Here is a 25,248-nt window from a genome sequence, read left to right as displayed (position 1 = left end):
GAGACAGTCTCTGCCATTGTAACGTTTGTAGTGGAGTAAGAACTAGCAGGAAGGAATTGGAGTAATTGCAGTTTATTTACTAGTTTTGCGTATGATATTGTTTTCTAGCTTATAGTTTGTGTGAAGTACAATGTTTCTGCTTTTGTTCTTCTGCCAGATAAAAGCCTTGTTAAAATGTGGTGATGTTGAAAGTGCATATCTATAATTTGCAGCAAATTTTAGGTATATTATAACATATGCTAAACTCAGCATTGTTTTCTAGGCTCAAAAATAACCTTAAAAATCTGAAAAAATCATAATGCAGTAAAGAATGTAAATGTATTAAGTACCTACAAAACTTTACGTTTCTCATTTTGTCACATAATTGTTACCAAAATATTCTCCCTTTGTGACACCAAATTAGACTGATTTTTAGCTTCTTTATTGCACCTTGCTACATTTTGCAGAAATGGATAGGGTTGGTACTGCTGCTCGTCCTATGTGTTTCCATGTCTTTGCTTTTCAGGTTTTTTGCTAGGTGCCTAGCAAGTTCTCTATGAAATGCTCTATTTTGTGTGTTAATGTGAAATATTAATTTGTTTTGCTGTTGTTGGCAAATGGCTTTTTCTTGGAAGACGATAATTAAAGGTACATAAAATCTGAGTTCTTTTTGTAAGTGACAAGTAAAAATGAGTCATGCACAGGGGAATTTTATTAATGGGATTTCTGTCATAACGGTGTCTGACACATTCTAGAAAGAGGGCACTTATTTTTGCACTTCTTGTTCTTTTATTGGTAAAAATAAGCCCTACATTTTAAAAGTCTTACCATGTCTGAAAGCATGATTATTTCTTTAATTATACTTTGGAGAAACTTTGTATGACTTTCTGTGATAGTTTAGACCTAAAATTGAATTGCAAGAGTGCACTCTTCTTTTTAGGGGGTTGGTTCATGGCAGTGTACTGCTTTCCTTAATGGTTTCTGGAGATGTTATGAAAATGACAATGTACTTGACATTTTAGCTATTTATTAATCTTGACAAAACGATTCCCAACAAAGCTCTTCCAGGACATTTTGTTCAGTGATGGCAAATCCTCATTAGAGCAGGAAAAGGGATATTCTTCTGCAACAGGGCTTTGCTGCTCTGTGAAGGTCCAAGTGCATTCAAGAGAGTATTGAATTAAGGAAGATTAATTGCAGTGTCATTTTTGTCAGATGTCCTCAATCTAAGCACCCCCCCAATGTGTGATCAGAAGTGATATGTGTGTATACAAGGGACTAAGTTTTGAATTTTGTTAATTGAAATATATGAAACAGTAATTATTGTGAGGAATTCAAACAGAATGTTTGTGCATGTAATAATCTCTGTCCTCATGGGATCATATGTGCCACATATTGAAGCCGGGACTGGTGTATGTTCAGTTTTTGCTTGAATTAGGCTCAGATTTTCACTGGAATGTGTGCTTGTTCTTTTTTGTGTTAACTTTACATCTGAGTGCAACACTTTCTATAGACAGGTTGTATTGCAGGATGACTGTAATTTCATGCTAACAAACACTTCATTCTTTAGATTTCTTCATTCCTAGCCTCAGGGAAGGTGTCTGCTGTCAGAAATGATGATTATTTCAACAGTTTGAGGTTTCATGTAGGCTTCCAACTCTTCTGCTGTTTGGGTGTTACCACCCCACCCAGAAGCTGAAATAGTGGGCTTTTTGTCAGTAGAGCTCTGGACATTTTACATTATTATTCCTATTTTGTCTGTACTGAGAATGAGGCACAGGCATACACGGGGACATGGAAACCTACAGAGAAGGTCTAGATGGAGCTCAGGGAGTTGTCTGCACTGTTCCTTGTGCTTCAAAGCAAGGTCAGCTGAATCCAAACCACTCCTGAGAGAGGTTTGTCCTCCTTGTTCTTAAAATGTGCTAATGATGTCAATTTCAGAACTTCTGTGCACACTTTGCTCCAATAAAGATTCTTTTGTGACAAAAGCTTGTTGGAATACTTCATTTAAATTTTTTTGGGCACACTTTTAGTTGCCAGGTGTTTATTCTATTTAGCATAGCCTTGGTGAAGAGAAACTTCTTCATAATGGTTCTGTCTTGCATATTGGAAAACAGTTATTTCTTTTCTAGACTAAATTCAAATATCTTATGATAATTTTTCTTGTTTTTTGTCCTAGATTCTCTAATACTTTTTGCTGCTGGCTTGATCTGTTGTGCTCAGAAGCAGATGCACTCTGTCCCTCCAGTTAGAGTCTGAGCTGCTCTGAGTATTCTTCTGAGTATGCTCAGAAGCAGATGCACTCTGTCCCTCCAGTTAGAGTCTGAGCTGTGGATAACTGCTCTGACTATGTATTCTTCTGAGTGGTACATCCAGCTAGGAATAGTTTCACTTATTCCATGTTTATGTCACAGGGAGAAACTTAGTCTTCAGAATCCTATTCAGGGTTTCTTCCAGAAAGCTATTTGGTTTTATATGTTTCCTTTATATTATCTTTTAATTACTACTCACATGGAGAATATTATTTATCTGTGTAGAACTAACACCTTCCTGTGAAGTAATCAACTCAGAGGAATTGATAAATGAGTTTACAGTCTCATCCAAGAGGTAACTTCCCCCTTTCTAAGCCCCTGCAAAAACTTGCAATTTGTTTCCTTAGCACCGCAAGACCAAAAATTTTTGGAATGAAGAGTGTTCCCATGAAAAATTTATGAGGAAAAATAGTATTCCAGTGAAAACTGTCTGTGATGTAACCACATCATGAGACTGAAAACTTTTTGAGTTCCGTGCATCAGCATAAAATGGGAAGAGCAGCAATGTTTTATTTGCTGAATGGCAGCAGCCGAAAGCAGACCACATAGCAGTGCCTCCCTCTCCACCTTGGCCATGCTGCCTCCTGCCCCCTGTCCTAGCCAACTCATTCTCTTTCCTCATTGTCTCCCAGCCTGAACAAGCTGTGAAGTAAGTCTCAGTGAGCTCATTTAAAAAGTAAAATAAAATACATTTTTGAAATGTATTTATGTTTTTAGACCAAGACCTCCTTCCTTGACCCTTCTCCCTTAGCTGTATTTTACAGCTGCTGCTCCCTGTGTTAGATGAACTGCAGACAGCCATGGAGAGCTACAGGACCAGATGGGAGGTATTCAGATGGGAGGGACATCTTGTTCCTGTCATTAATTTTTAGCTCTCCTGAATAAGGAGCCATTTTCAGACTTGGAGCATGGCTTGTAGTGAAAGTTCAGGGTATGCAGAGATCTTTTTTATTCTGCTGATTGTTGTGTGCCCATTGGTTATTATATGATCTACCAGAATCATACAGGGACAGGAGTTCTGCTGTATTTTGTACCACATCTGGAATAGCTGTTCTTGGGAATCAATTTACCTAACTGTCTGAACAGTGGGAAGAATTACATGTCCTTTATTTACGGGATTTCTTCTGTAGGTGGGACACAAGGAATTGCCAGCAGATAATGTCTGGTATCTCCAACGAATCTTACCGCTTCAGTGAGTGTGCCAAGAATTCAAGTATGACTGAACTGCAATATTTCTGAGGCTAGCATAGCCATTTCAGTCTTGGCTTTATCAAAAGCTGATTTGTGGATCAAACAAGAGCAGCTGCTGTGTTTGCTTCAAAATCTATCTAAAACATTTTCTACTTTTCTTTTTTTGGGGATTTCTCTGTTCAGCTTCAGCTCCTCACTTTACAGAATGTGTGTGAATTCTGCTAGGTGCTGTTCTGCTTATCACTTATTACAAATCAATAGAATGCAATTTCTTTTGCTGTCTGTCCTTGGTTCACAGGAATAGCAAAGTGTAGCACCAGCTACTCTCCTGCATGTGCCAGATGGTGTCTTAGAGAACACACTGCAGAGGCTTGCTGTGCACCATCCTGCAGATTAAGAATATAGGGTCTACTATTTAACTGCTGCAAATCAGTAGAGTGCCACTAAATAGATTGTTCAATCCCCATTTGCATTAGATGCTATCTGACTCATCAGGTAATTAATAGAAATTGTTGTCATATACTTGCTGATGCTTTCCTCAGTGAATTTGCCGTGTTTTCTAAAAATGTCTTAGAAATTTATTCTATGGTACTTGTGGTAAAGTTGATATGCAGCTCTTGAATAGAGAGGATTTTTTTTCAAGTCATATTAGAGAAAACCTAAAAGCCTTGCAATGCAGAGAACACAGAATAAGTAGTCCAAAATTATGTAAATTATATACAAGATACTGTGTGTGTGCATCTGAGATTGCTTTTGGAAAGCAAACTGTGCTTTGGAAACTGTAGCACAGACTGCATGTACAAGAAAATGTTACATTCTTCTAATTTTAAAAAGACAACTGAGAAAGTGAAGTAGGTTTAGTATCTGAACAATGTACAGATATTACACGTTAGAACTGAAGGAACTGACAAGTGGAAGCTGCTCTCTTGACAGTTCACCGTAGGGAATGCTAGCTTGGAATTGTTGGCATCATTTGTAACAGGCTTTCTTTGAGTGAGTTTGCAGATGTCAATGTGCTACTTTGTGATTGAAAACATGTAGTATAATTGATCTAGCTGTAATGTGTTTGTGAGGAGAATGATGTGAATGGGGAAGCAAGGAAGCCTTTTTCTACAAAGCATATCAATAAGGAATTATCTTTTGTGACCTTTTCTCAAAAAAAGCAGGATATTCTCAGGCAGTAAGTTGCATTTTTTTATTGCTATTACAGAGTATATTTGCACTGTTTAAGCACCATGATGGTAATAATACAAGTGCCTTTAAATTTCTTAAAGTTTTTCATGGGGATCACATTCTAGGATTTTACATTTTTTTGAATGCTGTACACTTGTATTCTCTTTTACATGATAGTTCTTCTTGCAGATGCTGCTGATCATTCTAAAGTCCTGTTGCTATTTATGGTACTGTTTTGAAGTGTGAGCACAGTTTTTCTTGAGACCATCCTAAAAATGAAAAAGATAGCTACACATATTAATGAGAATTATGCCAGAGGCATTTGCAGTCAGGCTGTGTGAAAGTTGGTTTTGCTGTGCTTCTAATGCATAAATTCTGATACGAAAGAGTTCCAAACTTATTTTCCACTGCAAGCAAAGTATTTTTCTTCTTTTGAGAACAGTTATTGCAGAAATACACTCGAGGCGCATTGCCTTCATCCAGGTAGAAGTAATAATGAATGTGAGATCTGTCCTAAAATTTTAATAATACCTTTAAGATAATACATTTTCTTTGTATGTTGCTTTTCAAATTTCCATACCTGTCCAGTAGCAAAGTTTGGACACAGCAGTTACCCTGGCAACACTCTGGTGTGATGTATTACCCTTTATTTCCCAAAGAATATATCTAGTAGAGACTTCCCTAATTTCCTTGAAAATCTTGTAGAAAGGAACATGTTATTCCCTGTGAGGAATTGATTTGCACTTGCCCAGCTGTGTGTGGTACAGTGTGCATTGCTTTTGGAATACAGTACTTCTTCAAGGAAGAAGAAAATATTTTACATTCATGTGATCTCACCACACTGTATATGAAAGCTAATTCTGGACACACTAATGGCAGTTGTTCAGAAAACAAAACTAGAAAATAAGGCAAACCTGAAAAGTTTGTTTACAATTAATCTGATAATCCTAATGCATAGATTGCTCACCTGCATGTGTACGCTATTTCTGTTCGCACTGGTAGTAAGGATATTGTAAATTTCTCTGGAAGTAGATGATTTCAAATGGATTCCCTGAGTGCCAGACCAAAGACCAAAACCTTCAGTTAGTTTTTGTTAAAATTTTCCTTCATCTCCCTTATGCTTAAAAAAAAAATCTTCCTTGATTCTTACACAGTCATTTAATGCTGTTTCTATGGTCTTACAAAAATGGATTTTAATTGCGGTTTGCAAAGATTCAGCAGTGAACTGAACTCCTTCAGAACTGAATGGCACTATTGCCTCCTGTCCTTAACTCTGCCCTGCACATACTGATTCCCCTGTATCAGATGTAACACCAGGTCTTGTTTTTGTAAATGTTGCCTTCTAATTGTACCCAGTAATGGCACTGAAAAAAGATGAATAACCAAGTATTAGTTTGAAGATTTCACAGCCTCTTGCTTGTTTCTTACTGCACTTCAGCATCCCAGTCACTGCTCTTGAGCCTCCAGCTTCAAACCTCATCACTGGTCTTGTCAGACTGGTCTGAAAGCAGCCATACACACATACATGCATACATAAACCCCCCTCCTGACTTGCTTATGTTCCTCTTCTCCTCCTGCACTAGTGTCTTTTGCTTGTGGCTGAGAAGGAGCCAGGCTTTGCTGGGGGACTATGTGAAGGACTTTTCTGGGGATAGGACGATGTATGGCAGTGAGTGTGATGTATGGCTCCTTCAGTGTGCTGTTTCTGCATGATGCTTTCCAGTTCTGCCAACATTTGTATGCATGTGGTAAAAGTTTTAGTTTAATTATCATCAGGGTATTGCTTTTTAAATCAATGCATATGATATTTCTTAATAGAAGTAAATAAATCTGCTTTGAATTGTTGGGGTTTTTTTAATTGTTATTTTGGAAGCTGTATGATATAAATGTAGTGATAGGGTTTCCTTGATAATTTAATTCTGTGGTTTATTGTGTCAAAATATAAACAAGAATGCAGTTAAACAAGTAGTCAATTAAGTCAATTAAGTTTGTTCCTCAACACTAATCTTAGTGTGGTGCAGTCAGTGTTTTTTGGGGTTTGTTTGAGCTTCACAATTTACAGAAGCATTGGGATATAGGCTGGATAAATATTTTACAAATTATATTTTGTAAATATGTTATGGTATTGCATAACATATTTGTATTATATTAGCTGATGCTGGGGAGTCCACTCAACATTGAGTAATAAAAACCAGTTTTTATGTTGATCAGTTTAATGTGAAATACAAATCCACAATCTGTTCTTCTGGTTTATGTTGGTTGTTGTTTTTTTGAAGGCTGAAGTTCTGCAGAGAAAAAAGAAATGGGTAAGATAGATGTATAAACTTTTATATGTAAGTTAAATGGTCTAATATAAACTCTATGTGGAATTCTCTGCTTTTCAACTGTCCAGATTAGGGCAGTACAGCTTTGTGTATTTTAATTTTGGAGATAAGCTCAAAGAAAGTGTTGAATGGCCAGGTATCTAACACTTCATAATTTAATAATGTGTTCTTATCTCTGTGTTTCAAAGTGACAGAGTCTCTGGCCCAGTCTGTAGTCCACCATTTAAGATGGATAATGCAGAAAGATCTTCTTGGCCAAGATGTCTTTCTTATTGGGCCTCCTGGGCCTCTCCGGCGATCTATTGCCATGCAGTACCTGGTGAGTGTGTTGGTCTAAATGTGTTGGAGATATGGTTGTTAATGTCAGCCATTCTTACACTAGACAAATGGTAAAAGATAGTCCTAGAAAATCTTACAGCAAACTATGTAGGAAGTAAATAAGTTTTTTCATAAATGTGCTTTCCGAAGCTCAGTTTTTGTTATAGACAAATGGAAAGTGCAGACATTTTAATACATGTTTTTCTGCTTAAACTCCAGGGGGAAAAAAAGAGTTGGAAAACTGTGTTACCATATGCTATCACAAATGGAGAAACAGTTTGTTCTCAGCATTATGTATGTTAGAAGATTAAGATATCTGCCTTGTGCTACAGACAACAAATCGTTTTCGCTTCATTACATAAAAAAAGAAATGAAGAAAAGGATTTGGGAGAGAAGTGTTCTGAATAACATTTGGGAACAGTTATTCTGAGTGTTTAGAAAGAGTAGATCCTCTCTTGGAATGTGGGAAGGACTTGCCTACAGCCATCTGCATGAACCATGGCAGCACCATGTACAAAATTTCATGTTTAAAAAGTCAGTGCCTTTAAATGATCAGGAGGAGGGGGATGTCTGCCCCAACAAGTGATGTGGGTACGACTAGGTCTGCTGTGAGCTGTATCTGAAATCTGGTTGAGCAGAGGGAACACAAATGGATGTGTATAAACAGTTGTCATAAAGATCAGGCATTCCTTTAAAAATCAAAAGATGCTAATTCAAAGGCTACCTCCCTGAGGTAAAGCATAGAGGAGGAAGCTACAAGAGTCTCAACTTTGTCACAGAGAGGAAAGGTTTTTTTTAAATTCAGCAAACCAGATGTGCTACTTGACAGTTTGATGTATTCCTTAAAAGAAATTATAAGAGTTTGGAATAACCTAAAAAGGGCTTGCTATCCAGGCACAGGATATAGAATGTGCCTTGTTATTTATGCCACAGACTGTATGCACTTGAGATCTATTAGAAAGGCTGCAGCTTACTGATTCAATGCTAAGCCAAAAATTATGTCAAGGCTGGTCTTTCCATGTGAGCTGATACATGCTGTGGTGCCTTTAATGTAGATATATAAGCCTGGGAAACTTCTAATTGCTGTTGCTGAAAGCTGTGTATTACTTCATAGGGCTAATTGTTGAAAAACACTCTTTTCCCCCCCTTTAATTAAAAGAAAGTGCAACTATATCTACCTGCAACATAAAGGAATTGGTGGCTTTGTAACCCAATAGGCACTGCAAAAGTGGAAAGAAAATCATTTTAATTGGGTTTTATATCTTCGCTTTATTTTTTTCATGCAGCTGTAGTTGAAAGCTGTCAAGAAAAACCTGTTAAATCAAAGACATCTTTAATTGAGGAATAAGGACTAAGAGCATTTCATTATGAATCTGTTTCCTAAGCAGGATGCATGATAACCCAGATGTGGAAGTAGCACAAATAGCTGTTATAAATACATGGGGAATTGGTTTTATTCCTTTAAGATAGCAAATTCTAAGTATATCTCACATTGAATCAAAATAAGAAAAAACAAAAACCCAAGGGTTAGCCTTTTAAAATAGCCTATAGTTTTACAGATGCAGAGTGCATCTCATGACAGCCAAGGAAGAGAGGATAAGAGTAACATAGTTCATCAGTGTACTGGCAGAGCATATGCAGGTAATAATCACAGCTGCATCACACTATAAGAGTTGCTGAACTGTGAGAGTTGAACATCTCAGTCTTTTACAGAAAACTTCTGATTTTCATTTGTGATTTGTACATGCTGGCTGTTTTTCCAGAGTCTGGAACGAGAAGATTAACTTACAGGATGTTTCAGATGTTCAATGGAAAGAGTATATAGCTCTTTTAGAATAGGTCTGGGGAAAATAAAAGTTTATTGAGCAGAAATTCAAACCATTTTGTTTGAGGCAGAACACACTGTTAACATTTTAAAAAGAAGAGCTATTAGATTTTGTTCAGAGTTATTTCAGATCACTGTGCTGCTGCCTAGAGCTTTTTGTACAATTATACCATTAGTTGTATTCTTAAACACTATAACTCAGGTTATAGTGTTATTTTTGCAATAACTTTAGGCTGTTGTCCTCAGGAGCTGACAAAGCGGGAGGTTGAATATATCGCACTGTCGAGGGACACCACAGAAACTGACCTCAAACAGCGACGAGAGATCCGGGATGGCAGTGCTTTTTATCTTGACCAGGCAAGTTGCAATCACACACCACCTAGTCATTATTCACAAGTAGTTTCAAGGAAGTCATGGTTTATATTATGAAAAATCAGTGTGTGGATTGACATTTTTTTAATCCAAGTAGAAAGTCTCTTGCGCAATGATGTCATTATTGTCATAAATGTTATCTTTACCCAAATCTAAGACTACTCTGTCTCTTAAGCGTACTACAGGGTTGATTTAGACAGTCCATTCTTGGTAAGAGTAAGGTGGATTTTGTGCAAGTTAGATAAGCACTGCCCTTGCCATGTCTCTTCCTCAACATCTGCAGCACATTAGGTGTATTCCTGAAATGAATATTCTGATGTAGTTTAATTGTGAAAACATCTAGTTCATGTGTTTTATGACTGCTCTGTGTTGTGAAACCCAAGCACAGTAAAGGGAGACAATTGGGGGTTTTGATTTGAAACCTCACTGTTGACCTGGAATAAAAGAATGAATTAAACACTCTTGCCATCCATATTGCCCCAGACCAGTAGCTGATTTGGCACAGTTGCAGAGTGACTTGGGTTAGGTAAGATTTCTCTTCATAGGTTATCAGTGGAATGTCTCCTTTCTGATTATGCAGGTAAAATACACACTTCATATGAAATGTCTGTTTTCAAAGATACATAAATTCTTTACAGAAGTTAGGTTTCTGGTAGAAAAGGATAGGATAGGATGGGTGAGTTCCTGTGATGTAGTATGAACTTAAAGAAGTTATCTAAAAGAGTTTTCAGTTGGTGATGCTATAGAGGTTAATGGTATCACCATCATAAAAGTGTTTCGTGAGAGAAAACCAGAAAGCTTTGTTCTCTCTTTTAAAGAAAATTTTTTCTTTTTTGTTCTTAAATTCCCAATGATCTCTTTTTCAGCTTCCAAATTTTCAAGAAACCTTTAAGTAGATTTTCTTGAAACCACAATAATGACTTTGAGCAGTGCAAGATCCTCAGAAAGAAGAATTAACAATTAATATATTTTATTTCAGTTACTTCTAGGACATCACGTTATTTCATACTTATCTGGAAATGCAAGGATTGCACAATAGGAGATAATTTGAAGCACTGTACTGTGTTTTAGGGCTGTAAATGGCTTCTCATTTACCAGAGGATAAGAGCATTTGTGTAGGTTGTGGGATTAACTCATGGTCTAATATCAGCCCCACACCTGTCTGCTGTTATGGGCAGCCTTATCCTCACACTTGGTACAGGATAGTCAAGGTAATTGACCCATGGTGTAATAGCATTAATTAACTAACATTTGTATTAATTAACTAACATTTGTAAGAGCCACTATGTCAAGGACTTTAAGAAGCTCACCGAGATATGAGATGGTGTGTTACTTCCGTACTTGTCTGTAGACTTTGATCCCAGACTTTGATTTGTACAAAGTGAGGCTTTCTCACTCTATTTTGAGTCAGCTCACTGCAGATTTGCTTCTTAAGATCAAGGTCTGAGATGACCACCTTCCTCAGTTAGAAATTTTCAGTTGAAAGGTTTTTGCCAGATCCCAGCCCAGCAAGATACCAAAGTACTAAAATCTGTCAGAATCTGTTGCATCTTTCCTGAGCTCATGTTTTACTCATCATATTTATAACCAATGTGTGTTTAAGCTTTGAATGGAACTTAGGAAAATAAATACTTGGTATTTAGATGAATACTTTTTAAAATACTGGAAATATGAAAGATAAATCTCCTAGATAGTGATGTTCCAGCTGAGGTTTTCTCATCCTGCATGAAACATGGTATATAGTTATATTTAGAACCATCATAGCTCTAATTATGCCATTCTATTATTGAGCTATAAAGTTTTACAGATTACACTGGTGACTGAATTTCAATTAGTTAATTTAATGATTTTGAGGTTTGCAGATACTGTACTAATTCAGAGCATTACAGAAGCCAGACACTACTCTTCTTTAAACTACAAACCATTAACGGAGATTAGTAGGAAGCCGTAGCAAAATATTCCCTAAAGAGCTTGGATTGCTTCAGTTGGCATAGCTGAGACAAAGAAAAGATATACTGAATATATATACTGAATTCATGTGAGGGACTGAAGATAGTAGACTCTGCTTTTCAGATTTTTGTACCATTTCCTTTCCTGTAGAATCTCATGCTTGCCCTTCATGTCACCCAAGAGAAGACAGCAGAGCTTGAAAGTCTGGTTTCCAGGACATCCTGCATCTGAATTCTACAGCTTCAATAAAACTTACCTGTTGTTTAAGATAGATGAGGCTTTTTGTAAGCAAGTCATAATATAGTAGTGTAGTTATTTTACACTTTGAATAATAATATACTGTAATAAAATCTGGCATCTTGTGACAAGAAAGAACTTTAATTTAGTGGCTCATCAGGTTTGCAGACACAGAAAGGTTTGCAAAGCTGTCTCTGAGTGACTGTTAAGATGTTGTAGTTGTTTATAGCTCCACATTTAATAGTGACAGACTAAATGCTGTAAATTATTATCTCAGAGGTTTCAAAACATCTGCTATATTTTAATATGAAGTTACGGAATATGATTGCAGATACTTAATTAAAATATATTGGAGAGGCAGTCATTTGGAAGCAGTTGTGGAAATTCCTTATTGAAATATATACTGAAAGGCCAGTATGTCAAATATTCTTGCGTATCAGTATTTCTTAGTACTAGAGTGAATCAAGTGGGAGAGTTGGAGTTAGGTAGTTAGAAGAGATATCTGATAAAGGCTGAAAAAAGGGGCTTATTTACCTCTGAAAAAGATCATAGAAATAGAAATAAATATTGAACTGTCAAATTCATTGCCAATTAAAATCATGTAAAGTAAAGAATTTATGATGAGGTAATGGCGAATTATTTGTTTTAATTCATGTACTGACAGCAGAAAATTCTGTTTGCTTGTCTTTACTTTCGGCCATTAATTTTGGCTTTCAGCTGTTAATTCAGTGTTAAAAGCCTCAAAATTGTCATTATTTCTGTTACTGAGCTAATTAAGTAACATATTGGTTTTATTCTCTAATTTATTGTATGGGTTAATTATATTGTGTATCAAGTAATTAGTTAGAATTACTTTATATTACGTAAGTATTCAAAGGCATCTTCAGATTTTACTTTTATTGATAGAATACTTGTCTTGCAAAATAGTTTTTTCGTTCTATAAATCCGACAGTTAAGCTGTCAACTTCATAGAACCAGTAAGAAGATTCTAATAGCCTAGTATATTTCCAAAAATTAGGGAATTAGATTTGATTTTTTGGTCTTTTTTTTTCCCCATTTCTATATAGTTTTGCTTTTCATTTTGTGTGTACAGCTACATAAGTCACATCCCTGGTTTAAATTCTTATTACTACCACCTCTTACATTAATAGTTATTACATCTAAGGAAATCCTGCATTATTTTAATGTAGCAGATGAATTTGGGAGAGCAACTAATCCGCTTTGTTAGTGCTCAAGAGGTGTATTCCTCCAGGACTGTGTTGCAAACCACATTGTCCAGAATGCCCATTTGTGTTTACCTTTTATCTTCCAGCATTTACATTAAATGAAGGAAGCTTCCCAAACACAAACCATGTAATAAAGTGTGCATCTTTTCTGTTCAAGACAGTCAACTTAACTGAGGCTGGAATAAGTAGAAAGATGTCATATGGTTATATGCTGAATAATTGAAAATATGATGTCATGTTTTTGAAGATTAAGCTTCATCCACTGAGTGGATATATAGGTATTTCACTGACATTTCTGTCTGTACAAAATAAGACTCTGTTTTGCAGTGTCTTTGAACTATGTGACCATACTCATTTTAATACAATACTTTTACATCCCTAACTGCACCAGCATCCTAAGGTATACAATGGCAAAATGCAAAATTGATTGTCGAGATACCAGAAGAATAATCTTCTGACATGTCTTGAAACACTTAATGTAGTGTCATGGTTTGACCCTAGCACAATGCCAAGGCCTCCATGACGAGTATATTTCCAAAAGGGTTGCTGTGAGATGTGACCCAGGAACAGAACAAAGCAGGCTTCCAATCGGGGATGGAGGGAAAAACACAACACTTTAATAATCTACAACACAGAAACATAAGGGAAAAAAAAGGAAAAAAAAAAACACAATAATCCACAATGGAACTCCCAAAACATGTAGTAAACAGTTAAACACCCAGAGTGACAGAAATGACAAACTGTACTGTCTGTAAAATGAACATAACATGAAATCCCTGGAGTAGCACTACCCAATTTGGAGTTTGGCTGCTTTTAATCAAAGCAGATTAGAAAGGGAATTATAAAATAAGATGTGAGATTAATTGAATGGAATTATAATCATATTGGAGAGTGACACTGTAATATTTGAGAGTGCGTGTGTATACACATACATATGTATGTTTGTGTATACAGATAAAAAACTTTCTGTATTTTCTTAAAGACGTGTAAGAGTGATTCAGATTTTAACAAAAATTAACCACTGAGTGAAAATTGTGTGATTCTGTGATTTATTAACTTACTGCCTTGGAGGTGGCAGTGGGTTTTTGGTGTGCTGGGAGCTTAGCCACAGCCACATTGTCGCAAAGTATAATTTCATGGACTGACTAACACTGCAGCGTCTGTGTACTTAGAACAAGAAGCAAGATAGTGAAGTCTGAAGAGAGAAGAGACAAACAATGCACTCCAAAAGTGTCAGTGTTCCTATTCGTTTTCTTAGTTCTTCTACAAAGAAGAGGAGACAAAGAGGGAGATATTAGGTAGAAATCAATTTGGATGAAATTAATCTTTGTTGATGTTGACATAATATATCTTTTATCTTAAAGAAAAATGTGTGTTAAGGAGCTCTGTATGGTAGCCCTTTAACTCGTAGAAGTGATTTTGGTATAATCATTTGCAATACTTCATTCATGCTTCTTAAAGTGTCAGCATTCAGCTGGATTTCTTAGGCTAGCAGCTCAGACTCTGGTATCTTGTTTTGATGTGCAGGGCATATAGGTGAATGTCCGTTGATGTAATGTGAGGAATATTAGGATCGTGTATTTATAATTCCTTATAAGAAATGGTGAGATTGTTTTTTCTTATGTTGGTATCTGTTACATGTATATTCCACTTCCTTTTCAGCTGTTATTTCCTACTATGTGGAAAGGAGCAATAGTTTGTAATATGTGGGATCATAATATCCATAGGCAATATGGACTTGCTGGATGGTGCTCTGAGTCAAAGTGATTTAAGAGTGATAACTAATTTCATAATTTTTAGATATCTGCCAAGCATTTAGTTTTCTTTTTATGTTGCTGCTGCATCAGGAAGAAAAATTTAAATTGCCCTCCTCCCTTATTCCTGTACAGAAGATAAACCTTGCCTAGGTTTATTTCTTTGTAGGTTTTTTTTTTACTAATAAATCTGTTAAGAACCTCAGTTTGCCTTCTGCTGGGCCTGGTTTCTGGCCACAAGGCAAAATGATTTGTGTACATGATGTAACTGTGCTCTCATACTAAGATCCTTGATGTAAATCAGCTAAAATAGCTGGACCCTGCCAAGGCAGGGATATAATTTCTTGTAAATACAATTTGCAGGCACTGTTGCAAAAACACCTGACTGTTGTGTTAGGGTAAGGGGCAATGGAAGTAAAACCAGATCACTTGACATGTGGTGCTTCAGAAATGGAAAATAAAATTGTGTGGAGGAAAGTGAAATCACTGACAGGGGAAACAAAAATCAATGACTGAAATGAAGGACTGTTCCAGTTCTTGTCACATTTACATATTTATGCTCTCATCATATGTTGATTCACTTCCTAGGGTAAAGTTTTCTAGCCAAGTTTTCTGATTCGAAACTTGAATAGATTCATGAGTTTATTTCTTTAGCTGCTTTTCCTTCTGTGCCATGGTATAGCATCATGAAATAGATGCTCACCAGTTCAGGCCATTCATCCTCACTGAAACACTAACTACTGCAGACTGCTGGATTCTCTCTTTGGAGCTAGCTAGCCTGGCTGACAGTACTCCGGTACACTGCAATTTCTCTGTCTTTTGTGGATATTTAAATTAAAATAGGAGTGGATAACAGTATCTGCTCTGTAATTTTGCTAAACTCAGGAGGAAAAGAGCAATAAAACCTACCCAGAAAACACTTGATTAACTCAGTGGGGAGGTAGGCTGAATAGTGACGATGTAGCCCTTTGATCCATTACAGAGGGTGTTGAATTGGTTCTTAAGTTACCTTTTTAATTTGAGTAATTGTATTAGTTACTGTTACACTGATTTTCATTAAATGTGAACGTCACATTTGGTATATGAGTAGCTCAGTATATTTGTGGCCTAAGTTCAAAAATGCAAAATTGTAGCTTATCATGTACAAAGTGAAAAATGTTTGTTGCAAAAGATAGAATACACTTTTTTGATGGATGGTAGCCCTGTTTGTCATCTCATCTTGGAATGGCATTATACATTCATAACTTTTTTTATTAAATACATTTTATTTTAAAGAACTGGCATAAGATTTTCAAAATATTTAAGGAAAAAGATAGCATTTAGTTTTCATTAAAATGTGACATTTCAGCTTTTAAAGTGGCTGAATGTGGTTTTAGTAGGCCTTTATCTTACTGTGCAGTTTTTGCTGATACTTTTACTTTGGAGAAAGACTGTTCTCATACTCAGTAATTTACTGGAAGTCCTTGTCAGCTGTAGAAGTCCGAGGTGGCTGGAAATTGGCAGATGTGGCACCTATCTGTAAGAACAGTCAGAGCAAATTTGTGATTGTAGGATTCTATTACTTCAGTCCAGTAAGTAGTTATCTATTTTAGTGTGGCTCAACAGACTTCTAGTTTGCTCAACTCATGGGAGGAAACAATAGCTAGGGAATTAAGAGGCCTTAAAGCTGAACAAATGCCTTGCCATATATTCTTTGGTAGAGACATACCATTAGACATGTCTTTTACACATATCTTTAAAGTCTAACAAGGTAGTTTCCTCAGTAGGAGACAGTGGAAGCTCCTAATATTCCATTCTGCTTCTCTGTCATTTTTTTCCTGTTATCTTTTACTTGTTGGGTAGTTTTTACAATTTAAATTTTAGAGGTTGGATTAATTGTGTTTGACTAATGGAAATGAACTTAGAAGATATCAATTTCCTTTGAGTTTTGCAATATTTGTTAGCATGGTAGGTTACAGGGACTCAAACCTCTCACCTATGGAAGATAGACTGTACTTTGTGTTTAATGGTTCAAGTTTTGTCAGCCTGTCACCATTTTTTATCTCCAAACCAGCCCAAGTTTTGTGTTGTCTTTACCAGATGGTTGTTCAGGATCACTTTTCATCATAAGGGACATCTGGACATTACATTGTTGTGATGTTTATGAGCTACAGAAATGATTGGAAGGAATTGGGTGGATGAATTTGTGTGGGATATTGTGCGGGTGGTGGGAACAAGATATTCCATTGGAAGGGACATCGGAAACGTAGGCTGCAGATGTAGAGAATCCTTACCTCATTAGTTCTTGTGTTCACTGAGTTGCTTATACTGTTGTTTTTCTATGTTCTTATGGTTGCTGTGCTTGAGATGTCATTACAGGGATCCAGTTTTCAGAGCAGGGGCAAGTCATCTAAAAAACCCCTTAAATATACCTTGAGGTAGCTCCTGTAAAAGACACGGTTATTGATTACTGATAAGCAATTTCCAGCCTTTTAATTATAAAACAGTTATGAAATGTAGTCTGTCCATCATATTCTGAATGATGCCCAGATTTGAAAAAAGTCCTTTGGAGTTTCCTAAGAACCTTCCTCATGGATTTCAGGACAACCAGAATGTTCTGGTGTGCAATAAGCATTTTCCTGAGAGAAAAGAACTACCACTTCAGTTCTGGTATGTGAAAACTATACTGTTAAAATTCTTGTGGCTTCACAAACTATTTTAGTAAGCGATGTAAAAATGTCTTCTTTCTCTGACGTTTTTGCATTTCAGTGTGTGCATTGTGGTGAGCTTTTTTCTGTCCTTCCTCTTCTGACACTATATAACTTCATCCATATGTTTACACGCTGTGATTTATGTCAAAATTGGGGTTTACAGCTTCCTGCATTTGTCCTGCACTGCTCACCATAATCCAGCTACAGAAATGTCAATGAAAGGCTGCCTAGGATTGTCTTGTTCCTAAGGTGTTTTTGCCTTTAAAGATAATTTTTTTTTGTAGGTGCAGTATGAAACCATGGTAAGCATTCTGTGTAATGTGTTTGTTGCATAAAGCCACTACAATGAGAGCAGTGCTTTGTGAAGTGTTTCTGCTCCCAGCCTCTGGTAGCTGCAGGTATTCCCTGGAGCAGGTATCCAGGTTACCAGCCTTCCAGAGCTCTGGCAGCACAGGTGGGAGGCAGCAGCATCTGTCCTCTGATGAGCAAAATAGTCCCTTTGCTGCAATGACAATAAATCTGAAAGTAAATTTTTAACAAATCCTTCTTGACCTTTTAACAAGAATTAATATGTTTAATCTCAGATTTAGCAGCAAGGTTACATGATATAAACCCCCCATTAAATCTGTGGTTTATGTTAGACATTTAGCGTGAACAAAACTAATGAGAGAGGGGGTCATTGCAACTCTCTCTGGGTTGTCATTATAGAATTATGAAGATTTGTTTCTTAGAAGCATTTTTAAAAATAATTTTCAGTGACAGATTGCGTACTTACTTTTCTTCCTCTGATTTTGAAATGCATAGTAGCTTCCATTCCAATCCATCAATACACAGCTAAAACTGATGTTTTCAGAGGTTGCCTTGTAGTATGCATAGCTTACTGGAAAAAATTACTACTCATTACCAACCAGAATGCAGAAATAGTATAAACCAGAGACAGATATTTCAGCTCTTCTAGTCTTAAGAGCAGACCTTATGCTACTTAACACAAGAACTTTAGAGGTAGATGAAGCGTGTACTTGCTTCATTGTATTCTAGAGAACAATTTCCAGTATTCAGGTATGCTTTGAAGATGGAAGAAAGCACATCAGAGTAAATTAGTGTCCAGGGGTTGGTGGTGGTGGTATCATCATTATGTGGTGTCTTTGATTAGGAAATAAAAAACTATGGTTGTGCATTTAGTCTTTCCTGAATCTGATTGTAAAAGGTGCATATAGGTAGGCAAAGATCATTTGAAATTTTATTTTCCTAAGAAATAGAATTTTGAATAAAAATTTTGAACAGTTTCCATGTTTTGTACTTTTTAAGTTTTGATCCTGTAAACTGATGATCAGCAGTCAGCACAGTGTATGTAGTAAGCTGCTTCTCAGGATTGTATTGCTAATGGAGAGCAATTCCCTTTCTCAAAATTAATGATTGCTATACACTTCCTTATATTTGCTGTGTACCCCTACAGCAGATTTTCTTCATATACCAGTTCAAGAGAGAGGCTTTTGAGAGTACTGGAAGCCTGTTACTTCAACACATCCATAGTGTGTGTGTGTCTCAACATGAGTCAACAAGATTCTATGGATACTCAAAATATTTTGAAACCATATGAACAGAATGTGTATTTTCCTCTGGCTAGTAAAAATCAGTCATAAAGTCTTCATAGACTTATAATATGCAGAATCCAACCAGCTTGGCAAATAAATTGTTTGTTAAAACAAGTTCTGGCTATGTCTCCAAGCTGCATTTAGACAAAATAGCATTTTGTTCATGCCAGGTACTGGACTGTCTGCTGGAGACTCAGGTTTTCTATTCAAGCAGGTTGGAGCAGATTTTTGACATGACCAATGACCTTCCTAGGGAAGAATGTTAGTAGAAAATTTGTTCTTTGTACACATTTTGTGGGATGAGGTGAGAGTTGTCGCCTATGTTGCCTGTTAGGTAGTGCATGATGTCCTGAATGAAGAAAAAGATTCATTGCTTTTTTTTAAGAATTAGTGGTTCAGTGGAATAGTAATTTGAGGTTTAGTCCTTGTTTAACGGGCTTATTCTAGTTTACTCTGATACTGATTATGAGGCTAAATATAAAAGTGTTGTCTTTTTAAGAAGGGAACTTGATTTGGAGGTCTGTACCAGGATTTACCAGTGCTTTTTTTCAGTAATGTTTGCCTGAGATACATTAATAATTAGGAATTGCTTCCATCTTGATAGTGATATGAAAAGTTTACTCCATGTCTAATTTACCAGTTGTTAGTTATGCTTCTAAATTGCACAGAAGCATCTTGATTAGTCTTACTGTTTAGTGTTGTGGTGGTTTAACACCAGACAGAAATTAAACTGCAAATAAGCCTTTCCCCCTTCCCCCTTTGGTGAGAGAGGAACAAAGTCCAAGATGTGGGTTGAGAAAGCAAACAGCAATGGAACAAGAAATGCACAGTAAAAGCAGCAATATTAGCAACAAAGGTATACCAAAAAAAATATAGTGCTTTACACACAAAAGGTGTTCACCACCTTAGCTTTGTTCTGGTTTCTCCAGACAAAGACAAGATGGCTGGTGCTCCCACAGTCAGTGCTTCCCATCCCTAGCTCTGAGACAATGAAAAGCAGTGATGGACAACCCCCTGAACACCAGGTCACATTACGCCATGCCACCTGTTTCTTCTGGGATCCTGTTCCATGTGGCACTGCAGATTTTGACCAGTCCCTGCCTCTGGGGCTTGGTTTGGGCTGAGCTCCTCTCGTCCTGGTTTTTGCTTTGTTCCCCATGGCCACTGCCTGCACTGGCACCATGCCGCGCTGGCTCTGCTGAGGTTTGGTGCTGTGCCAGCTGCACTTCCAGACTGCTTTGCCAGGCTCCACTGGGCTCAGCTGCTTTCATCACCCAGAGCCGCTCTCTCCTGAGCGGTGGGAAGGGGAGGGCAGGGTCCTCATGGCTGGTCCAGGCCATCTCCAAGAGGTTGCTCTGAAGCAAAACCAGGGCTGGTCTTCCGTGTCTCTTTAGATGGGTGTCTGAGTCAGCTGTGTGCTTTAAACCCATGCAGCAATTAATTTGTTGTGCTGAACTCATCGTTGTTCCTACTTTATCCATATGCATTTGTCTTTTATACATCTGCTTTCATATGTAATTTTTTGGTGGGTTATTTTTGTATTCTGGTGCTTCTTCATTATTCTTTTTTGTATCTTCCTTCTTTCTCACTGACCTATTTTTTGGCATCTATTGTATTCATCAGCGATTTTCATCTAGCATTATATGACAGGTTCTTCTGTAGGAGTTTATAGGAGACATGCTGGGAAAAGATTTCATTTGTTCTCCCTTTGCAACTGTGCTTGTGTCTGAAATTGTGTTTAAATGTGATAGGAATGCAAAGAAAGACTCTGGTGCCTCTAGATGTTGCCTGTGCCCACACCTGCCACATTTTTATCAGCTTAAATTTCTGCAAATCAGAAGACAAGAATGCATTGTATTTCAGAGTCTTTTTCTGGGCAATAATTATAAACATTAGATATCAGGTGTACTTAATGTACTTGAGTTAATGTCATTGTAACAAAGTTGAACAAAGTCATCAGCACCAGAGGTTAGTTTTACATTTTGTCTCCACATTAAGAAGCAGCCATATATAAACAACCAATCAAGTAGAAAAGAAACCATTTTCTAACCCGAAGTTTTCAAAGGATTATCAAGTTAATGGGTGCATTTTTATTCTAGTTTTGTAGACTGTACTCATTCAGGGATTATAATTTTTAAATTAAATGTATCCTTTTAATTTTATCACTCTTTTAAAAATCTGATTACTTGTGGCACTCTTTTGCTTTCATCATCCATGCTTGGTTTCAACTGTCTTACATTCTAATCAAACTTAAGTGATGTACTGAGGATGAATTATGCTGATGCATATTCAGAAAATTGTAAAGGAATACTGGACTTTTTTCTAGATGTCTTAATATGATTGTAAATAGGTAAAAAACCCTTGATTGTATGTTTTCTGTTAAAAATGCTATTCCAGAATCCTTTGGTGGTGTTAAACTACCTGAAAATGCAGAACATTATGTGATGTCAAAACGAAAAGATGCTACATATATTTATATGTACTGTGTTTAGTCTAAAATTCTGTAAGGTTTTATATTTTATTCTGTTGGTACAAAATACTGGAACGTCTGTCAGTCCCCATAATAGTTAGGCAGTAAAACTCCAGCTCATGAATGTGTTAAAGGTGGTCATATATCACCCTTCCTGACCACTACTGATGAGAGTCACGTTGATTCTTACAGAAATAAATGTTGTTTTGGTAAAGTTCTTGGAAGAACTTGGAGGTTCTTTTTCAACAAAAGAATTGTTTGAATTAATTATGCACAGTTTATTTCTATTAAAATGTTGGGGGACTTTATTTATTTTTTTTTAAGTGTGCAGTTCGTGCAGCTACTGAAGGCAGAATCCTTGTTCTGGAAGGCTTGGAGAAGGCTGAGCGGAATGTCCTGCCAGTGTTGAACAATTTGCTGGAGAATAGGGAAATGCAGCTTGAAGATGGCCGTTTTCTCATGTCTGCAGATCGTTATGACAAACTTTTGCAGGTATGGAAATGCTATTTGAATTTTCTTTTTTTTTGCCTCCCCTTCTTGGTAGTGCTGGAATATTATAGTGAAGGAGAGAATACTTAGGAGTCAAGTGGGGGAAATTTCACCTAAGTTTCAGGGTTTTTTTCCTATGTTGTCTACGTATGAAAAAGAGTAGTCCATGTTAACCTTATATGAAGCCTGTATGTTTCTAAAATGTGAAAGCCACAATGTGAGAATAACTAAAATGTCCTTGTGAAAACATATTTAAGTTTAAATTCTTGCCATGAAGTCCAGATAATGCTTCAGCATGGCAGTAGCCTTGTTGCTAAGCTTTTAAAATATTAGGATACCAAAAGAATGAGATCAAGATGAGTATCTCTATATTCAGTCACTATATTGGTGCTGTTTTGCCTTTAATTTACAGAAGTATATGTAAACAGCAGTCTAAACTATAGAAAATGGTTAGGAGGCTGTTCCTTGGATAGGAAATGGGAATTCAGTGCCTGCTGTCATTACTGCTTTAAACCATTTTCATTCCTCTGGGGTTTGAGTCCCACTGCTTGGATGGATACTCTTCAGGTTTGGGGGTTTTTTACAGTTTCAGTAGTGCTTTGCATCTTAGTTCCATGTACTGTAGTTTCCAGTCACATACCTGTCAGTCTGACACCTGCTTCCTCACCTGCTTCTTCATGTTTCTATTGTGTCACACCTGTGCTTAGGTGTATGATTCAAACCCATGTGGCACAGCAAGGAAATTTGCAATAGGCCTTCAGACACTGATCTCAATTGTTATGAGGTTGTCAGCTGTGCTGAAGTACCATAAAATTTTTTTGTAATATTTAATTAGTAGATGCAATTACTGGAATAATTATTATTATATTTCAAAAACAAGCTTTTAAAATGTAATTTTATTTAAAGAATGAAAATGATAATTCAAACTAAGGTTTGGTTGTAAAACATCTCTCTTCCTTTTAAACACTTTTCTGATGATTAAATGTTTCAAAACAACTGCCTCAGGCACACTGATAATAGTATATGAATTAAATAAATCTCTTGCTACAATACTAAATCTAATATTGTTGTATTGTTGTTTAGGGAATATTGTATTATATAAACTAAGTTTCAATTTTGCTTCTCCTGTATGAATAATTATTGAACATTTAGGTCTGAAGGAAATGTATTTGTGTATAGTTTCAGGGAGGACTTAGCTGTGATGTGGATGGAGAGCATTTTTTAACGTCGAGAATCCTTTGCTTGATATAATACAACATTTAGTGTCCTCATGAAGGAGACTAATTCTTTATTATTTCATATAAAAAAGTATAATTTATGAATGAGCTTCTAAAATGGAGATTTTAGTTGCCTTTACACTTATGAGGGAGAGAAATAAAGAATAAAAAAGCCTTGTTCATTGTAACACACTTGTAATGTTTTAGAATAAAATATATTTTGTCATCAGTTTATTTTCTGTTCTTTGTAAAAAGAGTGTTGTATTTGTACATTTTCACAAGATGTAGTGTAAGGTAACATCACAACAGTCACCATCATCTCTAGGGTTTTTGGTCATAATGTTACAGATCTGAAAGCTATACCTTATTAATCATTTTTTATATGTTCATTTTGGAAAAACATGTTTTTCCCAAAGAAAAACTCTGAAAGCTATACCTTATTAATCATTTTTTATATGTTCATTTTGGAAAAACATGTTTTCATCATCCACAGATTTCACCAGTTCAAGTCTTTCTAGTCACTGCATGAAAGATGAGAACATTTGAAAAATTACCACATTTAGGCTGAAGGACTGGGGCTTTTAGTTGAGCTGGAGCTTTGTCATCATAAGTTTTTAATGATGCAATGTGGGGTTTTTTTTCCTGTTGCTTTGTTTTAATTTATTTAGGAGCATACAAAATCAGAGTTAGATGCATGGAAGATTGTTCGGGTTAGTGAAGATTTTCGAGTGATAGCCTTGGGCCTGCCAGTACCTAAATACTCTGGTAACCCTTTGGATCCACCCCTCCGCTCTCGATTTCAAGCAAGAGATGTTTATCATCTGCCCTTTAAGGTGAGTGTGGTAGTAGAAGACTGGATCATTTGTATTGAGAAGAGATAAAATTCTGATGTGATGTTTTACTTACCTCACCTCTGAAAAGAATTCGTGGGTAACAAATTTATCTTAAGGTGCATTTTTCATATTTTCATATTGCATAATAAATTCCTGACATGCAGTCTTAGAGTTGCCGTGGAATGCTGCAGCAGAAAGTAACTTCCATAGCACAGCCCTAAAAGAAAGAATTTGATCTTTCTTTTATTCTTAAATAAAATTAATTCTGTGTCAAGGAGTGAGTAGAATCCTCATGTCTAAATTAGAGGGAAAGATAGAGAATGCTTCATATCATGACCTGTGACCCACAGTATGGTGCCAAAATTAATTTACTCTGTGAATTTATGTTCTATTTCCAGGACCATCTTCAGCTGTTATATTCAATTGGATCAAACATTTCCACAGAGAGGTAATTTTTCATAATTAAAAAAAAAAAGAATGAAGAAGCTATGTCCTTTCAGAATTCCATGCTATTTTTGTGTCTCTATCACTGCATGGAGACCAGAAGTGAAGAAATTTTTAATACATGTGGGCATATGCTTGCATAGTTTTTTGTATGCAGCCTTCATATAATGAATCCTTAGTGCTTCAGAAAACTTCGGTCACATCTTACTTGTGTGCACTCAGAAGTAGTTTCAGCATCTTTTGCTATATTTAACTTTTTATGCTTTAGTATTTTAAATATATATAGCATGTATAAAACTCTGTAATTACTTTTTCATATGCAGAATTTCTCAGCTCCTGTCTTTTGCTACAACTCTCTGCTCTCAAGAATCTTCTACATTGGGACTTCCAGATTTTCCTTTAGACAGCTTATCGGCTGCAGTTCAAATTTTGGTATGTGCATACATGTGCTGTGAAACCGTATGAGTTTAAAATTTCTCAGAATTAGATTTGGTTTATTCATGTTGTTAGAAGAAGATTAACATGAATATTTGAAAAAAAACCCTGAAAACACTAAGAATAGTTTGAGGGAGAAAAGTCTCAGTCAGATACCTCTGGATAATACTTTCGCCAAACATAGCATAATAATGAAAAACAAAATATGGTATGACGTAAAATTTGTGTTGTTATTAAATGCATTTTAGTGCTCAATTTATTATTTTCCCCCCTCTGGTAAATCACCTTACCAGACTTCAGAGTATCTACAGTTTATCTCATGGCACTGAGGCGTCAAGTGGAGAGAAATAAAAACCACAACCTAAAAGTGCTTTGTATTTAATGTTACACATGTAAATCAGATTGATTGCA

At 36.3% G+C, this 25,248-nt stretch overlaps 1 protein-coding gene across 1 annotated transcript in view; it reads left to right on the top strand.

Moving 5' to 3' along the window:
- Positions 1-25,248, top strand: part of VWA8 (von Willebrand factor A domain containing 8) — a 183,111-nt gene that overhangs the window by 14,430 nt on the left and 143,433 nt on the right. The window contains exons 3-8 of the mRNA XM_039716669.1: positions 7,171-7,301; positions 9,372-9,482; positions 21,744-21,911; positions 23,794-23,958; positions 24,357-24,406; positions 24,726-24,834. Coding sequence (XP_039572603.1) covers positions 7,171-7,301; positions 9,372-9,482; positions 21,744-21,911; positions 23,794-23,958; positions 24,357-24,406; positions 24,726-24,834 — 734 coding nt within the window. The remainder of the gene's footprint in view (positions 1-7,170; positions 7,302-9,371; positions 9,483-21,743; positions 21,912-23,793; positions 23,959-24,356; positions 24,407-24,725; positions 24,835-25,248) is intronic.

Source organism: Passer montanus, unplaced genomic scaffold (genome assembly GCF_014805655.1).
Source record: "Passer montanus isolate IOZ18808 unplaced genomic scaffold, ASM1480565v1 scaffold36, whole genome shotgun sequence".
NCBI classification, from domain to species: domain Eukaryota; kingdom Metazoa; phylum Chordata; class Aves; order Passeriformes; family Passeridae; genus Passer; species Passer montanus.
The sequence above is the reverse complement of the archived record's forward strand: the minus strand, read 5'-3'. Positions and strand labels throughout refer to the sequence as shown.